At 35.1% G+C, this 23979-nt stretch overlaps 2 protein-coding genes and 1 pseudogene across 2 annotated transcripts in view; 1 reads left to right on the top strand and 2 right to left on the bottom strand.

Annotated features, from left to right (window-relative positions):
* The first annotated feature begins 4819 nt into the window (after positions 1-4819).
* On the top strand, positions 4820-8010 carry LOC141343992 (interferon-induced protein 44-like; annotated as a pseudogene).
* A 141-nt stretch (positions 8011-8151) lies between these two features.
* Positions 8152-17877, bottom strand: rabgap1l2 (RAB GTPase activating protein 1-like 2). Its single transcript, XM_073848707.1, has 10 exons — positions 17756-17877; positions 16000-16059; positions 13263-14270; positions 11747-11815; positions 11485-11595; positions 11275-11379; positions 11105-11188; positions 10949-11020; positions 10265-10456; positions 8152-8983 (listed from the first exon to the last, which is right to left on the bottom strand). The coding sequence occupies exons 3-10, from the start codon at positions 13371-13373 to the stop codon at positions 8765-8767; spliced, it is 963 nt and encodes a 320-aa protein (XP_073704808.1). The 5' UTR covers positions 13374-14270; positions 16000-16059; positions 17756-17877; the 3' UTR covers positions 8152-8764.
* The window catches only part of fam163aa (family with sequence similarity 163 member Aa), a 24516-nt gene continuing 16633 nt past the window's right edge, over positions 16097-23979 (bottom strand). Inside the window, exons 2-4 of the mRNA XM_073848708.1 lie at positions 21693-21792; positions 21371-21485; positions 16097-18243 (exon numbers count right to left, since the gene is read on the bottom strand). Of these exons, the coding sequence (XP_073704809.1) occupies positions 17884-18243; positions 21371-21463 (453 nt within the window). The 5' untranslated portion in view covers positions 21464-21485; positions 21693-21792 and the 3' untranslated portion in view covers positions 16097-17883. The remainder of the gene's footprint in view (positions 18244-21370; positions 21486-21692; positions 21793-23979) is intronic.

Raw genomic sequence — 23979 nt, 5'->3', positions numbered from 1 at the left:
ACTATCTGAATGTATATTATTATAGACCAAGGTCTTAGCTTTTCAGCAATGTACTGGTGTCACCTCCCCATTTTGTATTTTTTTCATAAAATAGGCGTTTTACTTTTTAGTGTTTTACAACGTTTACTTTTTGCTTAAATCAAACAAAAAATGTTTTTTATTTAACAAATGTATTTTTGTATTAAAAGAGACTATTACTTTATTAACTCAGCAGCACTGACAAAATATATTGTAGGCCCCTATGCATATTTATTTAAAAAAATTAAAACTCCCTCTGACGGTGGTGACACTAATCTGACGGTGGTGACAGTGGCCTCATTACAACATAAAATTCCAAAATGTATACCACTCAAGTCAACGGCTTCTTGTTTAATAACTTTATTTAACTATTTGGTCCAACAAATAACAATCCTGAGCACTCTGATAAAACATTTTTCAAATATTTCAACATCGTCAGACAGAAAACCTGACGGTGGTGACATCTGACGGTGGTGACAAAAACCTACTATTTCCCATGATATGCATTAGTTGTTCACAATAGCCATCTTGTTTTCACTCTGTTGCTAGCTACTTCAGACTTGTTTTTAAAAAGTATACATTTATGTCATAATCAAATCTAATATTATTTATACAAAAGAGACGGTGTTGACATGTTATGGTTGCCACAGTAGCAGTGTCCAAAAATATGAACAATTCTAAGAGAAAATAGCAAATTTACAGGAGCTTGGCTTATCTTGAAGCATACAGTAGAGCTGAAGATTTGATAATGTGGTCCTCAGGAATGCAGTTGACCTTGTAGTTGCCTGATTTTATTGCTTTTTTATAAATATCTGACGGTGGTGACGCATATGTGGGACACATTTTGTGCAACCAAAAATAATTGTAAATATTATTCAAACACAGTGTTTGTAATTTGTGATACATATTACAATGTACTCTTTCATATAGTAAAATTATTATTCAATTAAATGATTACTTTTTGCTTTTTTAATCAAGCTGAAATGATTATCTCCTATCTGAGGACAAGTGATTTTGTAGGCAATGGGCCAGATTTGATAATTAAATTAATACAAAATTAAAAGAAAACTATAAAAGAACCTTACATATGTGCAACTGACCCTCTGATTATAATCTTGATTCTTTTGATTTATAAAAATGTTCTTCATTTCCAACAGAATGAGCACTTTTCTTGTTGGGACATGTTTTTGCCAAATTTTCAAGAATCAGTGAGTTGCATAAAATAGATCAATTTGTTTTACGAAAAACATAAGAAATATTTTACTTACACAAGGTATAAATTAATTAATCTGTAATTAACTTATAAAAATATAAGCATGATTCGTGTTGGCATAGATGATCAAAGTAAATTAAGAATATTGTTAAGCTGACTAATATTATTATTAATTAGAAGTGCTTGTGAAGCGGGGATTACTACAAAATGAACATGCACAAAACTACACATGTACATATTTATTCATTATGATTTATTCTTAAAAAGTGAATGACACTTGAAACCAGTGCAAGGGGCTTTTTATTTGATTTTGTTGTAAATTCAAATTAGAGCATCTTCCATGTCTGGAATGGATGTATTCTTGAGCCTATAAGGTAACAATAATATAATAAGATAACCTTGTTTGAAATGGGTTTGGCTAAATGAAAACTTTGGTTTCGTCTATACTACTAGGTAGTTATACTATATTGACTGGGTTAAATAAAATTGCATTACTAAAAAGAGACTAAAATACAAATTTTATTGACTAAAACTAGACTTAATGTAATCAGTTTTCGTCGACTAAAACTAGACTAAAATGTCAACAGTTTTCGTCGACTAAAACTAGACGAAAATAGTCATGGGTAATTCTGACTAAAATAAGACTAAAATGCTCAGACTTTTAGTTGACTAAAACTTGACTAGACTAAAAAGAGTATGAATGTGACTAAAACTAATAAAAACTGAAATGACAGCTTCACACAAAGACTAGACTAAAACTAAAATTAAAACCGGCCGCCAAAAACAACACTAGTGCAGAGCCTCTGACATCTACTGTATGCCTACTGTGTTTCTGACTGCTATTGAATATACTGGCCTTTTTCTTTTTGTATTTTGTAATTATTTTTTTTTTGATGCATCTCAATTCGGCACTATAAAGAAAGTGTCTGGTAAATTTCTAGGGTGCAAAAGAAGTTTAAATTCATGCATTGCTACACTCCCATATAGAGGAAACTGTGGGACATACTTGAATGTAATATGAGTTACACAAATTAAAAGATATAAGTGTAATTGAAAATACTGTTTTGGTTATTTGTTCATATGATAGGACAAATCAATCCCACAATGCAAGGTTAGTGTAAAAACTAATTATTAATTTATTCATTCAAGCTAAAATATAACAGGTTTAAGTATATTTTAAACAAAAATGTACTTCCAGCAGTTGCACTTAGAACCAGTCTACACATATATTTGTATTTTTGGATGAAGAGCAGTGCAAGAATTTTGTATGGGCTATATACATGTATGTTCTAAGCCTTAAGATACAACATCTTCCTTTGAGAAAATACCATGTTTTATACACATATGAAAATTGAGTTTCCGATTATAAGCAACTGCAAACAGTTTGATTAGCCATTTAAGGCATGTTTTGTTTAGTCAGCATTCCAGCAAGTTACAGGAGTGAACACCTCTCCAAAGTAGTCTGTTGTTGTTTTGATCTGAAGTCTCATTGTTACACAATCACATTCAGAGAAACATCCAGGATCTTATCTAAAGGTAAGACTGTTTTACTCTACAGACATTTCCAGATTCTTAAGTTGAATCCTTTTCCATTATTTTGGAAGGGTGACAAGCTTTTTTTCAACATACTGTTTTTTTAAAGTGTAATGGTTGAATGTCTTTCAGATCACCATCATGAGCACTGTCACATCCAGGTTGAATAAATGTCAGAAGAAGAAGCTCTGCTCATTATTCAACAATGCCAAACTTAGCCTGCTGTTTAAAGCCAGTGTGCATGGCTACAATGGTGATGCATTTCACCAAAAGTGTGATAAGCAGGGACCAACTGTTATTGTAGCATACAATAAGTCTGGATGTAGTCTGGATATGTTTTTGGAGGTTTTAGTAGCAAAGATTATGCTCAAACAAACCAAAGTGTTGTAATGCATTTCTCTTCAGCTTTAATGACAAAGAGGTTAAAGAAGATCTCGGATTCTGCTGGTGGGTCCTGTTGGTGGTGGGAAATCAAGTTTCTTTAACTCTATCATCTCTGTATTTAAGGGTTACGTGAGCAGCCAGGCCAACACTGGCACTGCTGGTACCAGTTTGACTACCCAGGTAGACATGTATCCTTATTATGCAACCTCTAATATTTAATATGTTATAATATTATAAAATATTTAGCATTTGCTTTGTGTAATGTAATTATAACAAATGTTTATATCATGTAGTTTCGAACCTACTTCATAAAGCCAGGCATCAATATCAGCCATGTTCCCTTCATGCTATGTGACACAATGGGTCCGGAGGAGGATGTGAACACTGGTCTGGATGAAGATGATTTTGCCAGTATTTTAAAGGGTCACATTCAAGACAGGTATCAGGTGAGAACTTTTTAAACAGGGCAACAGTGCTGCAAGTGTATATTTGGAAGCTGTTGGCAGTTAAATTTTAGAGTGAAAAATAATGCCATCATTTCCCATCTTTGTTGTTTCTTTAGTTTAACCCATCGTATGTGACTGACATCTGCAAAATCAAACTCCTCTCTGACAAAATGATCGACAAGTTTGCTATTCTTCGAAGGAAAACCAACCAGTTAGGTGAGTGATTGAGACCTTGTCCACACTAATTTTTTGTTTTTTGTTTTTGTTTGAAAATACTTTTTTTTGTTTTGTTTTAACCTTCTGTCTGCAGTGAGAAAACGCTTTTCTGAAAACTGCATACTCCACTGTCCTAAAAAAATGTAAACACCATCCACCAAAATAAATAAATAAATAAATTTAATTTAATAATAAAGCTGTTGTTTTAAAGGATTAGTTCACTTCCAGAACAAAAATTTACAGATAATTTACTTATCACTTTGCCATCCAAGATGTTCATGTCTTTCTCTCTTCAGTCGTAAAGAAATTATGTTTCTTGAGGAAAACATTTCAGGAATTATTTCCATATAGTGGACTTCAATGGTGCCCCCAAGTTTGAACTTCCAAAATGCAGTTTAAATGCAGCTTCAAAGCGCTCTAAATGATCCCAACCGAGGAAGAAGGGTCTTATCGTGAAACGTCATTTTCAAAACAAATTGACTATTTTATATACATTTTATATTTTTTAATTCTCTTTTTATATACTTTTTAATCTCAAATGCTCATCTTGTCTCATCTCTATGCGTAGTCTGTGTAATCCGAGTAAATACAGTTAGGGTATGTCGAAAAACTCCCATCTTGTTTTCTTCTTCAACTTTGTTTCATTGCTGCAGCTATGTAGGACGATTTTGAAGTTGGAGAAAAAAATGAGACAGGAGTTTTTCAACATACCCTAACTGTCTTGAACCGGAAAAAACAGAGTTCACACAGACATAGACAAGACAAACGTTTGAGGTTAGAAAGTACATATACAGTGAGTGTGTTTCAAAAAAGACCAATCATTTTGCCAGTTTTCACTAGACCCTTTTTCCTCTGCTGGGATCTTTTAGAGCCATTTGAAGCTGCATTTAAACTGCATTTTGGAAGTTCAAACTTAGGGGCACTATTGAAGTCCATTATATGAAGACAAATCCTGAAATGTTTTCCTCAAGAAACATAATTTCTTATCGACTGAAGAAAGAAAGACATGAACATCTTAGATGACAAGGGGGTGAGTAAATCATCTGTAAATTTTTGTTCTGAAAGTGAACTACTCCTTTAAGCAACAACTATTTTCACTGTAAATTCTAGTCTTTCTTAAGGAACCTTGCAGCGTTTGAAAGTTACTAGCCCAGATATTTATTTTCTTCGGGTATTCCTCAGCTGGTTCTGCTGACTAAGGTGGATGAGGCCTGCCCACTAGTGGCAGAAGACCTGAAAAATGTCTACCAGAGCCACTAAATCAGGGTTCCTCCATTAGTTTTCACCGAGTGTTTTAGAAAAGTTTTTTTTTCATTGCAGGACATCTTATTTGCAGGACTTATACTTTATCAATCATTTCTGTATGTATAATTGTGTTGCACTGGTTTATTTTGAATTAAATGCTGTATTGCTAGATGGGTACAAATATAATCACTTTGACATCAAGATGATAGGACATTTAGTTATAGTTTAGTTTAGTTATATTTTATTTTTCAAACAGAGCGCAAATCCAGGCGCAAAGTCAGGATGAACTGCTTGGGAAACAACACGTCTGACTGAGGAAATTAAACATATTATTAGGCCTAGTACATTTTTAAATAACCAGTTCTGTTTTGTTTAGCGTTTTTTTCGCACCTGACAAAAATAAATAAATAAATAAATAAAAAACCCTGCGACGTCACACGCTTCATTTGTGGGGAAAAAAAAAAGACACGTTGCGTTTTAGGTAAAACGAAAGTGAATCTTTTCAGGGTAAAAAACGGAGAAAGCGGGCGCTTAATGACTTGTTCCAACGTGAGCTGATTACATAATGTTTTTTTTTTTTTTTTTTTTTTTTTGCAAGATAATCTTTCTTTCTTTCTTTCTTTCTTTCTTTCTTTCTTTCTTTCTTTCTTTCTTTCTTTCTTTCTTTCTTTCTTTCTTTCTTTCTCTCAGATGAATTTGGGTCACGTTGCAAGTTTATGTGCTGGCCATATTTTCCAAAATACTGTTAAAAGCATGCTTAAAAGTGTTGGTTGTATGTTTTTCAGATCATTATGAGCACCCTCACATCCAGCTTGAGCAAATGGCAGAAGAAGAAGCTCTGCTCATTGTTCAACCATGCCAACATTAGCCTGCTGTTCAAAGCCAGTGTGCATGGCTACAGTGCTAACGCATTTCACCAAAAGTGTAATATGCAGGGACCTACTGTTATTGTAGCTTACAATAAGTCTGGATATGTTTTTGGAGCTTTTACTAGCAAGGATTATCATCAAAGCAACCAAAATATTGTGGATGACAAAGCTTTTCTTTTCAGTTTTAATGACAAAGAAATTAAAGAAGATCCTCGGCGTGTGCTCAGTGGAAATCCCCAGTTTGCTTTCACTGAAAGTTTTGCCCAAACTTTGGTTCTTTAGTGTTTCTTTACAATAATACAGCCAATGCCTACAGTGATCCAGGAACATACCAATTCGATCCAGAGCAGATGCATGGGAATGACTTAGTTACAGCTGACAGAATGTGAGGTGTACAGAGTGGAAGGTTTGTATTATTTTGTGCTACTCTTTAGATAATTGCTGAAAGAGTAGTGCACTTTCTGTAATGGTTCTGTGAATAACTCATGCCCTGGTTTGTATTTTCATCAGATTATGGAGGACTCATGGAGAAACCATGGAGAAATGTGCAATGGAATTCTGAGTAAGTAAAGCAAACCAAATTCGCTGTCTTCTTTAAAATAATTTAGTTAATTAGCTAAGTTATAAACTATGTCTAAACTTGTCATTATTTAAAGAAATGTTCCTGACAAACTGTCACTAGGAGTGTTCAAGGAATTTTGACAAAGATAATCGTGTTTTTAGGAGAAAGAAGGCACTCTTAAGCATCATCTCTGGCTGGAAGCCTTCTGTTAGCTCAGTCAAACAGGCTCGGATTCTGCTGGTGAGTCCGGTTGGTGCTGGGAAATCAAGTTTCTTTAACTCCTCCAACTCTGTGTTCAAGGGTTACGTGAGCAGCCAGGCCAACACTGGCACTGCTGGCACTAGTTGACTACTCAGGTAGATATACTGTATATCCTGACTATGCCACCTTTTACAGAGTGAAATATTTTGCGAAGTATTGTGATTATTTATAAGAAATTATGTTTATATGTGTATTGAAAATAATTGGTAAATATTTGTGCTATGTAGTTCCGTACCTACTACATCAAGCCAGGCAGCAGTGTCAGTCATGTTCCCTTCACTCTGTGTGACTCAATGGGTCTGGAGGAGGGTGTAAACTCCGGTCTGGATGTAGATGATTTTGCCAGCATTTTGAAGGGTCATGTTCAAGACAGGTATCAGGTGAGAACTTTAGGTAAAAGGCAAACATAATAGTTAATAGGTCTGAAAGAGAGAAGTTTGGATATCAATTAAATTATTTTTATTCCATATTTTCTGTCTGAAATCTTAATGATGTAAAAATATTTGACATATCTTTTGTTTCCCCAGTTTAACCCATCGATGCCTATACAGCCAGACTCCCCTCTTTTCCGTAAATCTCCTGGTTTGAAGGACAAAATTCACTGTGTGGTGTATGTGATTGACATCAGCAAAGTCAAGCTCCTCTCTGACAAAATGATCGACAAGTTTGCAGTTTTTCGAAGGAAAACCAACCAGCTGAGTAAGTGTCAAACAATAATGAAGCAATAACAAAGACTTGAATTCGTTTCATTTAAATGATGGAAATTCAATTTACATTGTTCTGTTTTTTAGATGTTCCTCAGCTGGTTCTGATGACTAAGGTGGATGAGGCCTGCCCTTTAGTGGCAGAAGACCTGAAAAATGTCTACCAGAGCCACTACATCAACAAAATGGTACAAATGAACATTTCTTATTCAGTATTCTGTACTGTTCTGTTTCCCATACTGAGTATTTCTGATTAATTGTTTTGTGACAGATGCAGGAGGTGAGTGTTCAGCTTGGAGTTTCTCTGTCTGCTGTGGTCCCAGTGAAGAACTACTGCCATGAACTGGAAATAGACTCTCAAACTGACATACTGCTTCTAAATGCTGTTGTTCAGATGCTCAGAGCCACTGAGGGCTATTTTGATGATCTTTACAATCCAGATGAGCGGTCTGAGTAGAGCTCTGTCTAACCTAAAGTTTCTGCATGCATATCAGTATTAGCAAATCATATCTTTCCATTTACATCCATATTTACTAGTTTATATTGTTTTAGGTCACAAGCTCATCTCTTTTTATGTGTTATACACTTACTCATTTACGTAGATGCTTTTATCCAGAACTAAGCTATTATAAGGTCCGCTAATATTTCTGCTGTTTGAACATGCAAACTATTTGTGATTCAAACAACGTAACTGAATGACAAATATTTACAGCTTTATTCTCTATATTAGTGAACAATTGGTGGTTTACAATTGAAATAAAGGTATTTTTGTCATTATGTTGATAACTGTCCTTACTTCATAAAGTTTATTTGTTGTAGAATAAGAAATACATTCACATTGTACAGTACCAACAGTAGCATTACAAGGCAATTGTTACCTTAAAGAGCTGTTTGTACCTGATCTATAAACCTTAAAATTACTTTTGTTGATGTAATCAAATGTAGTTATGTTAATTAATAATTCACTTAAGTAATAAGTGAAACCAGTTCATTTAAATGTTACACGAGGCAATCTTTTTTTCAATGTGACTTTTGTAAAAGATTATGCTTTAAGTAATACATAAAAATGTAATAGTGTCTTCATGTGAGATTGCTTTAATAGCAACTGATCTGATGCACTCATCTCTAGAGGGGCAGATATTGCTTTCTGCTGTCATCCATCCTTTGAGAATCCTCTCATTCCCAATGTTTACAACCATACGGATCTATAATGTCCTCTGGTTTGAGGGAATAGCCTTCTCATCATTTGTGAGACTCATTTCAGGAATGCTCTCATTAAATCTTTTTCTTCTCCATCAGTATGCTTAACTTCTTCATACTTTGGCTGCTCTCCCTTCTCGATGGGCCCAGGAGAGCCTTCTGGTGACCCAGCTGGAGTGGGGGTTATTAGCGGGGCCCCAGGCAGGATCTGTTTGAGAGGAGTTCTGATGGCCGCTGGCAGCTGTCTTGAAGGAGTCCAAAGTTTTTTTGAGCCATGTGTTTTTAGCAGCCTGAAGTTCAGTCGTCAGAAGTGCATTTTGGTGCTCCAGCTCCTTGGGACAACAAGATGATAGACAAATTAAAAAATTGTATATCATTTGTAGTATAGAAGTAATAAATCTAAAATCATCAAGACATTTAATTAACACTTAAAAATAAGCTTCGATTCATTAAAGGTGCAGTAAGAAACGCTGTTGAAACTGGATCAGATTGAGCGCCTTCAGTGTCTATTTATAGTGTTTTCACGACGTATCTTCAATTGGCCATATTGGCAGCACTAAATGTAAACAATGTCACTGAACCGAAAGAAACTCACATATTTAGCTGATTATTGCTATTGAAAATGGTCAATTATTGTCCTGTTTTGGGCTGTACTGACTGGGAAAAACATATGGAGTACTGTAGTCTGCCAAAAGTTATAACAAATCAAGGAGAAGAGTGCAAAACACTTTCTGAAGGCACAAAGGCGTTTGTGGTTGGGCCAAACTGAACCAGGATTTCTAGAGCAAGAATCTTGACAACATTCATGTTTGTTCTTGTCATTTCAGCTCAGGTAGGTGAAATATTAGGCTAATATCTTAATAAGTAATACTGCTCAAATGTATCTTTACCACCTATTAACTTTAGTTTGTCACAATATTGTTTTCCTTAGTAAGCTTTCCTGCTTACTAAGTCCTTCTCTACAGTATATGATTTAGCAGCTTCCACTTGCTTTTTCCATGGTTTAGACAGCACAAACAGTAGAACAACATATTCAGTAGTACATTTGTGTTGTTAACCACCCAGCCAAAGTTGATTAAAAAAAAGCCAAGTTAATAAAATTTGTTATCAAAATCTTAAAAAATAAGCTTTCTATGCTTTTAAACGCCATGGGTGTGCCCGCGGTCGGCGCTGAAACCACGCCCACTAGCGGGAAGGATGCCGCCTCTCACAACTCTCAAACACCGCTACAACCTGAATGGATGACAGAGCTGTTTTGAAAAATGATCGCAAACAGGTAATTTGATTTACTTGACGAAGACATAGCTAGCTAACAAACTGTATGCTTTAGTAACTCACGGTAATAACAGTAACTTTCGACTTAGCAGGCGAACCACTGATGCTAAACGCTCTTAATTATAATAATGTTCTGAACACAAAAATGGTGAACACAAAACTCAGTTTAACGGTCTAACTACACAATTTAGTACTACATAGTTCACAGTCTTTGTAACATGTTTTCAGCAATACATTTTAAAGAAACAATTCTCTGAATTGCCTTTACACAGACTTTACAAGATCTTCTGACCAAACATTTCAAGCCACAAGCTTTTCATCAGACTCTTTTTCCTTACCTGTATCTTGCATTTGGACTCCACCATTTGTAGCTTGGTCTGGGCCAGCTCTCTCTCTAATTCTTGGACCTGTTCTCTGAGAGAGGCTTTCACTTCATCCTGAGCACAGGTATCTTCACTCTCACAGCACAGCTGAATCGATCCATCCATACTAAAGATTTGTCTACACTGCTCACACTCCAGCATCTTGCTCTGAAAAAGTATCATTTATCACTAAATGTGACCTTGGATCACAAAACCAGTCATAAGTAGCATGGGTATATTTGTAGCAATAGCCAAAAATACATTGTATGGGTCACAATTATCGATTTTTCTTTTCTGCCAAAAAGCATTAGGATATTAGGTAAAGATCATGTTCTATTAAGATAATTTGTAAGTTTCCTACAGTAAATATATCAAAACTTAATTTTTGATCATTAATATGCATTGCTAAGAAATACATTTGGACAACTTTAAAGGCGATTTTCCCAATATTTTGCACCCTCAGATTCTAGATTTTCAAACAGTTGTATCTCAGACAAATATTGTCCTGTCCTAACAAATCTTATTTATTGAGTTTTCAGGTGATTGTATAAATCTCAATTTTAAAAAAATGACCCTTATGAGTGGTTTTGTGGTCCAGGGTCACAAATATCATGCTGCTAAAGTAATACTGGTAAGGGTGCTTTGAGGTGTGTTTCTTACCTTAATAACTTCCAGCTCTTTGTCTGCTTGAGCTTTCTGGTTTTCAAGTTTAGCATTCAGTTGAGAGCAAATCTAAAGGAAGCAAGAAATTGGGGTGAATGTTGGCATCAGATAGAATAATGCTTATTGAGTGTGTGGTTATAATTAAATGTTTACCTGCTTGTAGTCGGCGATGATGTTGTTTGATCTCTTAATGTCCGCTTCTGCTTTGTCCAGGTCTCTCCTGAACATCTCTTTCAGCTATCGAACATACCAATACTTTAGACAAGGCCAGAGATTTTCCAAACACTTGTATGTACTGTATACATTAGTGCGTTAAAACTCACCTGTAAAGCTTCCTCCTCCTTTCCCCGTTTCTCCTCCTCTGTAATCATCAAAAGCTGTTTGGTTTTCAAAAGCTCCTTGGTTAATTCATCCACTTGGTCCTCGGTCTGAAACAACACAGCAGATCTATTTAAACATACGCAGCAAATAAAACAGAAAATGAAACGGGCCTGTTGTGCATAACATGCATGACTTGTAATAATTTGACAGACCTGATCTAAAGCATTCCTTAGGGCAATCTTGCTAGTGACAAGTTTTTGTGCAAGGTCATCATTCTCTTGCTCTAGGCGCAAACTTGTTTCCTGAAGCTTACGGTTTTCTCTCTGGAAAGAGAAGGTATTTTTTTAGTCCACAGATTTAAAACTCTGAAGTATTCAATGCATGATTATGCAGTTTTCACAAAGAGATTTTTTGTAGATGTGTTTGTTGCAGAGGACAAAAGCTTTTTGTTTTCGTCAGGGTGTGATCTCTTACCTCGTACTTGTCGAGTGGGTCTTCTGGACGCACTTGGTTATCTCTTAATTTTGGCTTTTTAGAAGGCACCTGTTCAAAAAGAAGATTCAAAGACGTTTCAGGTCATATCAGGTGTTCAAACTCTTAAAGGCATGAAAGGAATGTATTGCAACATATTATACAATAACGATTTCTTGAAATTTTGATTATATTTTTTATTAATTCATATTTAAATACATTATTTCATATATATATATATATATATATATATATATATATATATATATATATATATATATACACACACATTAGGTACAATATATTAATGACATTATTATATTATGTAATATTTACAAAGGTTTTTGAACAGTAAGATTTTTAATGTATTTGTAAAGAAGTCTCTTCTGCTCACCAAGCCTGCATTTGTTTGATCCAAAGTACAGCAAAAACAGTAAGTTTTTCTAGTTGAATATATTTTAAAATGTAATTGATTCCTGTGATTTCAAAGCTGAATTTTTAGCATTATTAATCCAGTCGCATGATCCTTCAGAAATCATTCTAATATTCTGATTTGCTGCTCAGAAAACATTTATTATTATTATTATGTTGAAAACAGCGAAGTAGAATTTTTTCAGGTTTCTTTGATGAATAGAAAGTCCAGAAGAACAGCATTGATCTGAAATAGAAATCTTTTAAACATTATAAATGACTTTATCATCACTTTTGATCAATTTAAAGCATCATTGCTAAATAAAAGTATTAATTTCTATCATTTCTTTCCCCCCACCTCCCAAAAAATAAAATAATTATACCGACTCCAAGCTTGAAGCTGTATGTTACAAAAGCTTTTTTTATCTCAGATAAATGCTGATCTTTGGATCTTTCTATTTATCAAACAATCTTGAAAAAAATTACTGTTTTAAATATTGATAAAAATAATAATAAAAAATGTTTCTTGAACAGCAAATCAGCATAATAGAATGATTTCTGAAGGATCGTGTGACACTGAAGACAGGAGTAATGATGCTGAAAAGTTAGCTATCACAGGAATATATTACATTTAAAAAAAATATTCAAATTGAAAACAGTTATTTTAAATAGTAAAATTTTGGATCAAATAAATGCAGGCTTGGTGAGCAAAAGAGACTTCTTTAAAAAACATTAAAAATCTTACCGTTCAAAAACTTTTGACTGGAAGTGTATATAATGTAATATTGACTTTTTTATTTATTTAATGTGGTTACATTAAATTGTGTCTGTGAATAAATAAAATACAATTTAAATTCATAATTATAATAATAATAACAATAATAGTTAATGATAAAAAACAATTTAAAAACAATTTATTTTGTAAATCATGCATTTATTAGATTACATTTAACATTTAATAAGAAAAAGATTGCAAATGCACTAATATTTGTGCATTGTTGTAAAGAGATTTGAATCAAAACATGCTATCGTGCTACGCCTTAGAAATTCCAGCATGCCAGGTTTGAATCAACGTGACAAACGTGAGGTCAAAGTGTGCTGAACTTACCACTTGTTTTGGTAGAGTCTCCACTACTAGACTAGCCAGGATCTCCTCCTCTGACATCTGGTCAATAATATAGGCATCATAGGCCACAGCGATAGACACTTCTTCCATCATTTTGGCAGGTGAGTAGAACACAGCTCGATCTCCAAATACAAAGCAGACAGCTAAACTTGTCTGGAGAAATGACAACAGGTTTGACAGGCAGCAGCCTATATCTGTCTGTCTCAATGCAAGCCCTGCCCCAACGTAAGACTATGGGAGGGGATTCATTTCAGTCCACCTTTGTCCTCTGGATCTTCACTTACCTAATAAGCAGGTACCAAAACTTCTCCAACTGCCCTTACAGTATTATTACTCAATCCAGCAGGCAGTACTAATTATTTCCACACACAGTTTCCTCATTGCTAAAGCAGTTAAATATTATTAAAATGATTAATCCAACGCAAGTAGGACCTGGAACTGATAGATTTTTCAGAAGAGCTTTTACCGTCGCTGTTTAGAGTTTGCTAGCCTGCCTGCGGGTTCAAGCTCAGGGCTAAAGACTGTGAAATTGAAATTCTTGCTGTAATCCTGTAGGTCGCCTCTCACACAAAAACACTGTGGTTTTCCTGGGACAAGCAGGTGCCAGTACATTCCTCCATTCCTTAAGCTGCTTATATCTGGCCGCTGTATATGTTCAGCAGGATTGATGGAGGCTGTGAACTGTTTTTATCATCTGACTGCAGCCTCAGGGAGGCATAATGCAGATATTATTAATCAAAACTGGTTAAAAGCATTGGAGTTTCTTATAAAACTATGTTTGATTCTGTTGTTAATCTGTTGTGGTCATCGGCCTAAACAAAGCCGAGCAAATAAGCGAGAAAGGGGACGAAAGTGGGGGAGGTTGTTATTAGTAATTGAAAGAAGGGAGGAGAAGAGAGCAATAAAGACAAACAGCAAAGTGTCACAGTGTTCAAAGGTTCCTGTATTATAGGAGGCACCACCTCTCAGTCTTCAGGTTTCGTCATGATCCTGTGAAGCAAACAAACAAACGCAAAACTCTCTCTTTAGGGCACATTCACTGTGAGGGGGGAGTGACTCTCACATCGGTTTGTTAAGTGTGCTGCCTATTATGGTTGAAAAACTTAGAGGAAAGCTTCATCATGCTGAGAGTGAAATTCTTCACATGTGCTGTACTGTAATGCAAATGAGATGCATGGAACAGCTGTTTGTTTAACAAGATCTTAAACTGGTCCTTCAAGTAGTTTAACACAATACACAGAATGCAGTCCCAGCCCTGCTTGGCACTCCTAAATGTCAAATGTCTTTAGCGCTTTAAGATATAAAAGTGAAAGAACAGGCTGCAAAGAGAAACCTGAGATTTTGTCAAAATGACATAAAATGTGTTTCCTCAAGCAGTAGTTTTGTACACTATACCAATGAAGATTTTGGGGGCCAGTAAGCCCCAGTCTTTTTTATAATAGTTTTATTAAGCACGGATGTTGTTCTTTTAAACGTTCTATTGATCAAAGAATCTAGAAAAAATGTCTCAGTTTCCACAAAAATATTAAGAAGCACATCTGTTACAAAACGTTGAGCATCAGATCATGTGACACTGAAGTCTTGAGTAATGGCTGTTAAAAATTCAGATTTGCCATCATAGGTATAAATTACATTAAAAAAATGTACACTACCAGTCAAACGTTTTTGAGCAGTAAGATTTGTAATGTTTTCTAAAGACGTGTCTTCTGCTCACCAAGCCTGCATTTATTTGATCCAAAGTACAGCAAAAACAGTAAGACTTTGAAATATTTTTACTATTTAAAATAACTGTTTTCTATTTGAATATATTTTAAAATGTAATTTATTCCTGTGATCAAAGCTAAATTTTCAGCATCATTCAGTCTTCAGTGTCACATGATCCTTCAGAAATCATTATAATATGCTGATTTGCTGTTAAAGAAACATTTATTATTATTATTATTATTAATATTTAAAACAGCTGAGTATTTTTTTTTTCAGGATTCTTTGAATAGAAAGATCGAAAGATCAGCATTTATCTGAAAAAAAAAAAAAGCTTTTGTATACACCATACCATTTAAAATCTTGGAGTCAGTATAATTTTGTATTTATTTTTTATTTTTGGAAAAGAAATGATAGAAATTAATACTTTTATTTAGCAAGGATGCTTTAAAACAATCAAAAATGATGATAAATACATATATACTGTTACTAAAGATTTCTATTTCAGATAAATGCTATTCTGAACTTTCTATTCATTAAAGAAACCTGAAAAAAATCTACTCAGCTGTTTTCAACATAATAATAATGTTTTTTTGAGCAGCAAATCTAAATATTAGAATGATTTCTGAAGGATGATGTGACTGGAGTAATGATGCGAAAAATTCAGCTTTGAAATCACTGGAATAAACTGCATTTAAAAAAATATTCAAATATAGAACAGTTATTTTAAATAGTAAAAATATTTCATAATTGTACTGTATTTGCTGTACTTTAGATCAAATAAATGCAGGCTTGGTGAGCAGAAGAGACTTCAGCATTGGTGAAAAAATAGGCATTACTTCACCAATTTTTAATAGTGGTTTTTAATTTTACTATAGTGATAAGTGAACACAAAAGCCACACTGGACAGTCAGACATGAGTCAACTGTGTACTGAAGATATATTTTAATTAAAAGACTAAACTGTGTTTTAACTTTTCATAATTTCATAATTATTTAACTTATGCTGAAAAACTTACCTCATATGTGATTTGCTACTGGGGCATGTTGTCACAAAATGTCAACATGTGCTCAGTGAACTGGGGAGTAAAATGAAAATGTTCAGTATTTTAAAATGCTTGACAACCAGTCTCTTTTATAGTTTTACATAATTCACAAAATGCCAGCTACATAAATAGGAATATAGAAGAAAACATAATTGTGACCCTGGACCACAAAACCTTAACTTAATGTTTGATTAGTAATATGCATTGCTAAGAACTTAATTTAGACAACTTTAAAGATGATTTTCTCAATATTTTGTTTTTTTTGCACCCTCAGATTGCAGATTTTTAAATACTTGTATCTCGGCCAAATATTGTCCTATCCTAACAAACCATGCATCAACGGAAAGCTTATTTATTCATGTATAAAGCTCTATTTTGACCCTTATTACTGGTTTTGTTGTCCAGAGTCACAGTTAAAGGAAACAGAAACATTGGCAGTCAGCTTCTAGATACAGACTTGACAGAAAACACTTCAATCATTGAAATAATTTGATCTTTATGTACATGTATTTGTATAGACGTGAAATGGCTTTTATTACTCTGATCACAATTGACCAATTTTATAAAAGTCTACAGGCATTTATAAATGCTTCATTTATATTCAAAAGCATTCTGTGAAATATGTGGACAATAGGCTACTCTGTTTTCTTCAATATTTTAAACCATAGACTGATATACTTCCCATTTTTTTGCCAAAAAGTATTCACATGTAAAATAGAAAGTGCCATCCTGTGATTTATAATGTGATTTAGTTACTAACAAAGAGTGCTTGAGACAGTGAACATAGACATCAGAATGCACAACTTATAAACCAATGGCTACTGAAACAAATATGTGAGAAAATATATTAATTCACAAACAGGAACACATTTGCAAAGACAAGGAAACTATCGTTCCTATAAGTATCATTTCGAATGCCATAATATCATACAAAGAGGGGCAAGATAATGAAATGTTTTTAATATTTTCCAGTCATTTTCTCTCAGTGCCTCAAGAAGGTTGAAAACGTTGAGTATAAATCTGAAAATGATATGCCATTGGAGATTTCAGCAATGTTACTCTAAAAAGCTCTTAATCATAGTATGTAGTGGATATGGACAAAGAAATAAGTGAGAATTAACAATTACTCCAACTTCAATATTATTTAAAAACTCAACAACTGTCAATACATCTCATTCTGTGTCATTGTGAATTTTAGTTTATGTGACACAAATATTCAAATATGAACTGACCAATATAATCATCATTAGTAATTCATTTAACACTTCCCCAACACTTAAAGACAATCACATTTTGGTTAATTTCTCATCCTAAAATAAGCTTTTCAAAGACAAAGATTCAGTATATTTACTGTAGATAAAGCTGAATATCATGCTCTTTCAAACAAAGATACATTTTTAAAAGCTATTAAAAATTGTGGAATGTTTGCCTTTTATGTCACCATAAACAACAAAATACTTGAGATGAGCCTGGAAAGCTTCCTTGGGCTGCTCCATTTCTATTTTCTAACTTTATTATACGCTTTATCCGACTTTTCCAGATAAATAAAATAACCTATTTGCATTTAACCTTTAAGACTGACACTGAAAAGGCCAAAAACTCCACAAACACGTCATGTCATAGAACACACAGCCCTCAAAGCACAAAGAGGGAGGGGTGTGCAAGAAGAAGAGGTAAACAGCAGGTAAAACAAAAGACAATAGATGGAAGACTAAAGATGGCCTTAGACCTGTGTGGAAGAATAACATGGCATCTCGTAGGTCTTTTGAGTCTTGGCGCGTGGAGATGTACCGGCCCCAGTTGCTCTTGTCCACAGAAGCGGCTCTGTGCCTGGGTCCATCTCCAGGTCTGTGAGGGTCAGACGTCAGTGCTGATGGCTCGTGTATTGGTGTAAAAGTCTGGGGTACTGCGATGGCTCAGCACGGGGCCGTACATGGCGGCCAGACCAAGGGCAGTGGCGCCATGGTTCTCGTAGTGAGTGGGCATGTAGGACAGGCGCTCGCCGCCGTTCCGCATCTCATCCGTGCCACGGAGGTAGTAGGGTGAGCAAGTCGGGCAGTAGCTGTGAGGCGGAGCGGGGTCGTAGGGCAGCGAGAGAGGTGTGACGGCCGCCCCGTCCACTCCCGGAGCGCTGCATGCGTTGCAGGCGAACTGTGGCTGAGGATCTCCGACCGAGCCCGCCTCCCCTTCTGACTCATTCCTCTTACAGCAGTAATACTAGGATGGAGATACAGAGTAAACTAGATTAGGCATTGGGGCTTCAACGCAGATCTTTCTCAAAGTGTTGAGTAACACGCTGAACTTATTTGAGCACAGAACATGGAATGATTCTGAGATGGATTTTAGTTATTTACATAATAGAGCTGTTCAGTCATGAGGTCATTTTTAGGTCAACTTGTAGCTAAGGCTGAACTGACACATGGATTTTTCCAGAATAGCTGTTTTTAATTATGTATAAAATAGAGCATGTGGTTAGCACTAGTTGAAGCGACTTTTAAATTAATAGTTAAATTAATAGTCAAATCATACCTTAAGTGTGAATTTTGAAAACATATTGGTAAATGAAAATTATCCCTTGATTTACTCACCCTCAAGCCACCCTAGGTGTATATGACTTTTGTCTTTCAGACAAATACATAGTTAAATTAAAAAAGCTTTATAATGGCAGTGAATGGTGGTCAAGATTTTGAAGCAAATTAAAGTGCATAAATCCATCATAAAAAGCACTCCACAGGGCTCCAGGGGGTTAATAAAGGCCTTCTGAAGTGATTCGATAACCTTTGTGTAAGACAAATATCCATTTTTAAAACGTTATAAGAAGTAATCTTTAGCTTCTAATTGTCGTATGTGCATTCACAAGATAGTGGTGTTTCAGTGAATAAAGTAGCATGTAAGCCTAGCGAAAGCTCTGGTGAGAAGTGACAAACAATAAAGCACCGAGGAGAGAGCAAAACAAAACACTGGTCACGAATTTCGATATAAGCCAAGAGAAGACTGGTTTTCCTTTGTTGTAAACAAAACTTGGTTCTTGCAAGACTACCATATTCTCACCGGAGCTTACACTATACTCACGTCCTACGTAATCCACTGGAATGCCACTCTCTCGTGAACAGTTAGAAATATTTTTAAATATGGATATTTTTCGTGCACAAACACATTGATTAACTTCAGAAGGCCTTTATTAACCCCTCTGGAGCTGAGTGAACTTTTTATGATGGACGGACGCACTTTATTTTGCTTCAAAATCTCAACACCCATTCACTGCCATTATAAAATATTGTCTGAAAGATGAAAGTGATATATACCTAGGATGGCTTGAGGGTGAGTACATCATGAAGTAATTTTCATTTTTGGGTGAACTATCGCTTTAAGGAATGCTATTGTTTGTGGCTTTTAGGACTGCAAACTAAACAGCTCAAACCATTTTGGGCCTTTTGTTTTGGCATTTCACTGTTGGGGTCAACCGATATGTTTTTTAGGGCCTATGCTCATACTGATTATTACAGATCAAGTAGACCAATAACCTATATTTAAACTGAAATTACGGATGCTCCGATCAGGATTTTTGTGGCCGATACAGAGTACCGATTTCATGTCATGGTGATCAGCCGATACCAATGCCGATTCAGATGCTTTGAGCTTTATATAACAGATATGTAATCTCTCTGATCAACATGAATCTTTTTTCAGATAAAGTATTACTATAGTTGCTTTTGATATATTTTGTTAAATTTTTACAGTAATTCTGTAATATATGTAATGTAATGTAACTGTTGTTTTAACAGAGAAATAAATAATCACTCATTATAAAGTGAACATTTTAATATGCCTTCAAAATTGGGTTTATGCCTAAGGTGTGCAATTATTTTCAGGGTAACGTGCACGGCGAATGTAGTTCCAGGCAGCTCTTGACCGCATTACATGTTCGCATCACTTTTCCACATAATTTCAGATATTTTAAAGATCCTTACAGTCTAAAACAGCAAAATAACCAAAACCCACAACGACACTGGCCAAACTAAATAAGGTAAACAATAGGATAAAAACTGCACATCAGATTTCTTTGCCATAGTATTTCCACACCAGCGATTGCGGCGCCAATTCATTCCGATACAGATCTCCGGGCAATCGATCGGAGCATCCCTAACTGATATATATGTCTGGTGTAAAAAATTAAAATTAATGTCAAAACTAAGAATAAGAAGGGCTCTGACACTTTCTTCAAATGTTTTTAAGTTATTCTATCGGCAAATTGGTTTTGAAAATGGCCGATACCGGTAACCATAAAAATGTTTCATATCGGTGCGACTCTTATTAAAAAGATTCTATAGTTGTCTACATGCAGACACCTTCAAAATTTCTTACATTATCACAGTTTATTTGCTGTAGTTTAGGAAATGGTAATAAAATATGATAAGAACTCAGAGTTAAGCTGTGTCAGAACAATTTCATCTTGATAACGTCAGATAACTTTGATAGAAAGTTATGTAACAAAAACATGGTCAGGTCAAAGTGTAAAATAAAAATTTTGGTCCCTAATTGTTTATCAGTTTTACTGGTAGTCCACTGTATGAAGAATTTTGGGGTATAAATATGTCACAGTTTACTTTATTTTCCTATCCTCACTTACATAAATGAACTATACTGCACCCACTAGTAAAAAATATCAAGACGCACATATGTGACCCTGGACCCTGGTCTTATAATACATTGTATGGGTTAAAATTATTTATTTTTCTTTTATGCCAAAAATCATTAGATTATTAGGTAAAGATCAGATTCCATGAAGATATTTTGTACATTTCCTACTGTCAATATAACTGTATATATATAGTTTTTGATTAGTAAATGCATTGCTAAATGCTTACTTTGGACAACTTTAAAGGTGATTTTCTCAATATTTAGATTTTTTTGCACCCTCAGATTCCAGATATTCAAATCTCAGCCAAATATTGTTCTATTCTAACAAACCATACATCAGTGGAAAGCTCATTTATTCAGCTGATGATGTAAAATTTCAATTTAAAAAAATGACCCTTATGACTGGTTTTGTGGTCCAGTCTAAAAACAAAGTGTTAAAAGATTTAAAGTTAAACTTTTAAAAAATACATCTAGAGATTTTGTATTTAATTTTCAGTTTCTTGGCCCTGCATCTTGTGTTTTTAAACACAAAAACCTAATCTGTGTAAATGGCTCCTAATTCGACATTCAGGAATTTCCCTTAGGTTTTTAGAAACCTAAATTCCTGATTTTCAGTAAATAAGGTCTTCCTGCATTAATTCAAAAATGTGTTTTGTGTGAATGGCTTCTTAGTCCTGCAATGAAATGCAAATGCAGTGCTCACCTGGAGTCTACAGTAACAAAGCACTGCAATGATAGACAGGAGTATCACTGTTGCGAGAATTCCTCCGGTTATGACAACAGTTCCAGCTGTCATCCGACCAGATCTCCATCAAACCCTGAGTTAAACAGAGAGGGAGTCAATTGTCTTACAATGAAACTTCATTTCTACATGTAAAACAGACAGATACTGAAAACAGTTGTTCCATTCACAACACCAAAACACAGATTTGAAACCATTTCAGCTAAATACCATTTCAAGGATCACCAGTATAACACAAATACAGTATGTCAAAACCTGTGGATGGATTGTGCTCAGCACTTACATTAGAAGAGAGCAGAGAGGACGACAGGCCACAAAGAGTTCGCACTGCTGATTCTCCTGACGCACAGCTCATGGGTTGCAGACACTCAACTGTACGGTTTCTGGGTATCACAGAAGAAATTATGAGATTTTTGAAACTTTTTCAGCAATAGTATAACAGCCACAATAACCAATTTGTCCAGAAGGAGGCAGTATAATATAAGATATTCATACAGAATAAGAGATAAACATAACATTTTTAACATTTATTCAACTAAGAATAATGTGTTAATAGGATTTTGATATCTACAGAGATTGTAAACATAAGTATGGAGACAGTTCACAGATCTTGATGCCACAATCATAATTTAAGGCAATAAACAAGCAGTTTGAAAAAAGGATTTAACATAAGCCACTGGTAGATAATGGTGGAAAAAAGACAGAAAAAATGGGGGTAACTTAAAAAAAAAACTAAACAGACTTTCAGGTTCAAAGCCTGACATAAAATACTGTATATAAAATAGATAAACTTAAAAGTAATATTACTACAGAACACCTCAATTAAAATACAATTGTAACAAAATAAACTAGTAAAATAATTAATTTTCCTGTTAAATAGAGAAACTAGACTTGTCCGGTTCAAAATCAGGGATGTTATCCCACCCATCACAAGTCCTCTTCCTGTCTCAGAGTAAAAGCACTAAATTATATACAGGAATGGTGGAATGCTAATGCTGTTAAAAGCAATGTGCCATCTATTCTCCCTGGAATGTGGCCAAGCGGTGTGTTCCTGTCCCCTGTGCTGCTTGCCAGCAGTTAAACTCTAAGAAAGTACGGATGTGGGATCTTGTGGTGGGCTGCTGGAGGTCAAATATCGCCATCATGGCAACACTGACAGCAATGGACTACTGAATAGACATGTTTGGACAATTACATACAGTTGATGGGCTATAGACAAGGTCACTGTAAGTACACAGGACAGGTGGGAATTGGAGAGCGTTTGTATTAATCAAAGTTTCAAATTTGTTGGCGATAGTGAACTGTGAAATTTAATATCAAAGTAATGGCGTTTCTGCACACAATACCAAAATCCAAAATCTGCTCACTTGGTGATCATCTTGGCAACACCCCAGTGCAGCTATTTTGTGTTATACCAGAACGAGGAAATGCCAAAATGAAGAAGAGGAAAAAAGTCTGCCAAGCTTACGTGGGGCAAAAATACAGTCAGCCATTAAATAAATTAATTAATAAAGAGACACAAATCAACTAGAAACTACTCAACAAAAGAGCTTTACATTAAACACCATCCTTTTGTTTATTTGTCACATGAAAGCAGCATATTGTCTGTGACTATATTGTTTGTGAGGTGACCTCTTGAGTGCCTGCTGCATCTTCTGGTCTGTTCATTCTCATTTAACATTTTACTTTAAATATGTAAATCACTTACTATTAGCTACAGCTTGCTAAACAAGATTCAAAGATCTATAAAAAGAAAAGAGCTTCTCAGTGCTGGGAGGTTTGACCAAAAATCTGTCACATTTTTTTTAGTATTCTGTTGGTTTCACCAGTTATATAAATAAGATAGTATGAAGCAGTTGCAGAACCACTGCATTGTGCACAGTTTTTTTTATGTAGGCCTTAATTAGACTGTATAATTTTTAAATTTAAAGCAAAAACAGAATGGCCTGACCTTAGCTTATAAAATTATGCTACATAAAACATACCTGAACGAAACAAAAACTGCTAAATGGGACGCAAATTGACTCACTGACAGCAGGTGGCGCTTGTGGAATGATTACCGCTGTAAACAAAGTAGCTGCGCTTTTAACATAGCCTACTAATATGCATTATGAGATAAGATGAAAAGAAAAAAATACCATCTAAGCTTTTGTAATAACAGTCAGTTCCTCCCAATTCAGTGTTTTAGGATTTACTTCCTGTATTTCGCTCATTTTGAAGTTGAACGGTGAGTTCTCTTACTAGAGGGAACGAGTACTGCGTAAGAAGTATCTTACGCTGGGGAAAATCCTTTTCTGCGAGATATTGAAGCCAAAAATTATCCTTAATTTTGAAATAATGTAAAGCGCGTTGCAGCAGCATACAGACATAGGCGAAACAGCTTGCGCGCCTATTGGCTGCTCTGCGGCAACTGCAGCAGCCTATTAGAGCGAGGCCTGACGCGACGCCAGATCCAATGGGGGCATTTCGCGCCCTTTGCGTCGCTTCGCGCCCTTTTCGTAGCTTCCCGCCTAAAAGGGCGTGGTCTAGACCTATAAATATCGCTCATAGGCAGCTATTATCTGATTTTT

This window comes from Garra rufa, chromosome 10 (assembly GCF_049309525.1).
Source record: "Garra rufa chromosome 10, GarRuf1.0, whole genome shotgun sequence".
Classification (NCBI taxonomy): domain Eukaryota; kingdom Metazoa; phylum Chordata; class Actinopteri; order Cypriniformes; family Cyprinidae; genus Garra; species Garra rufa.
The sequence above is the reverse complement of the archived record's forward strand: the minus strand, read 5'-3'. Positions and strand labels throughout refer to the sequence as shown.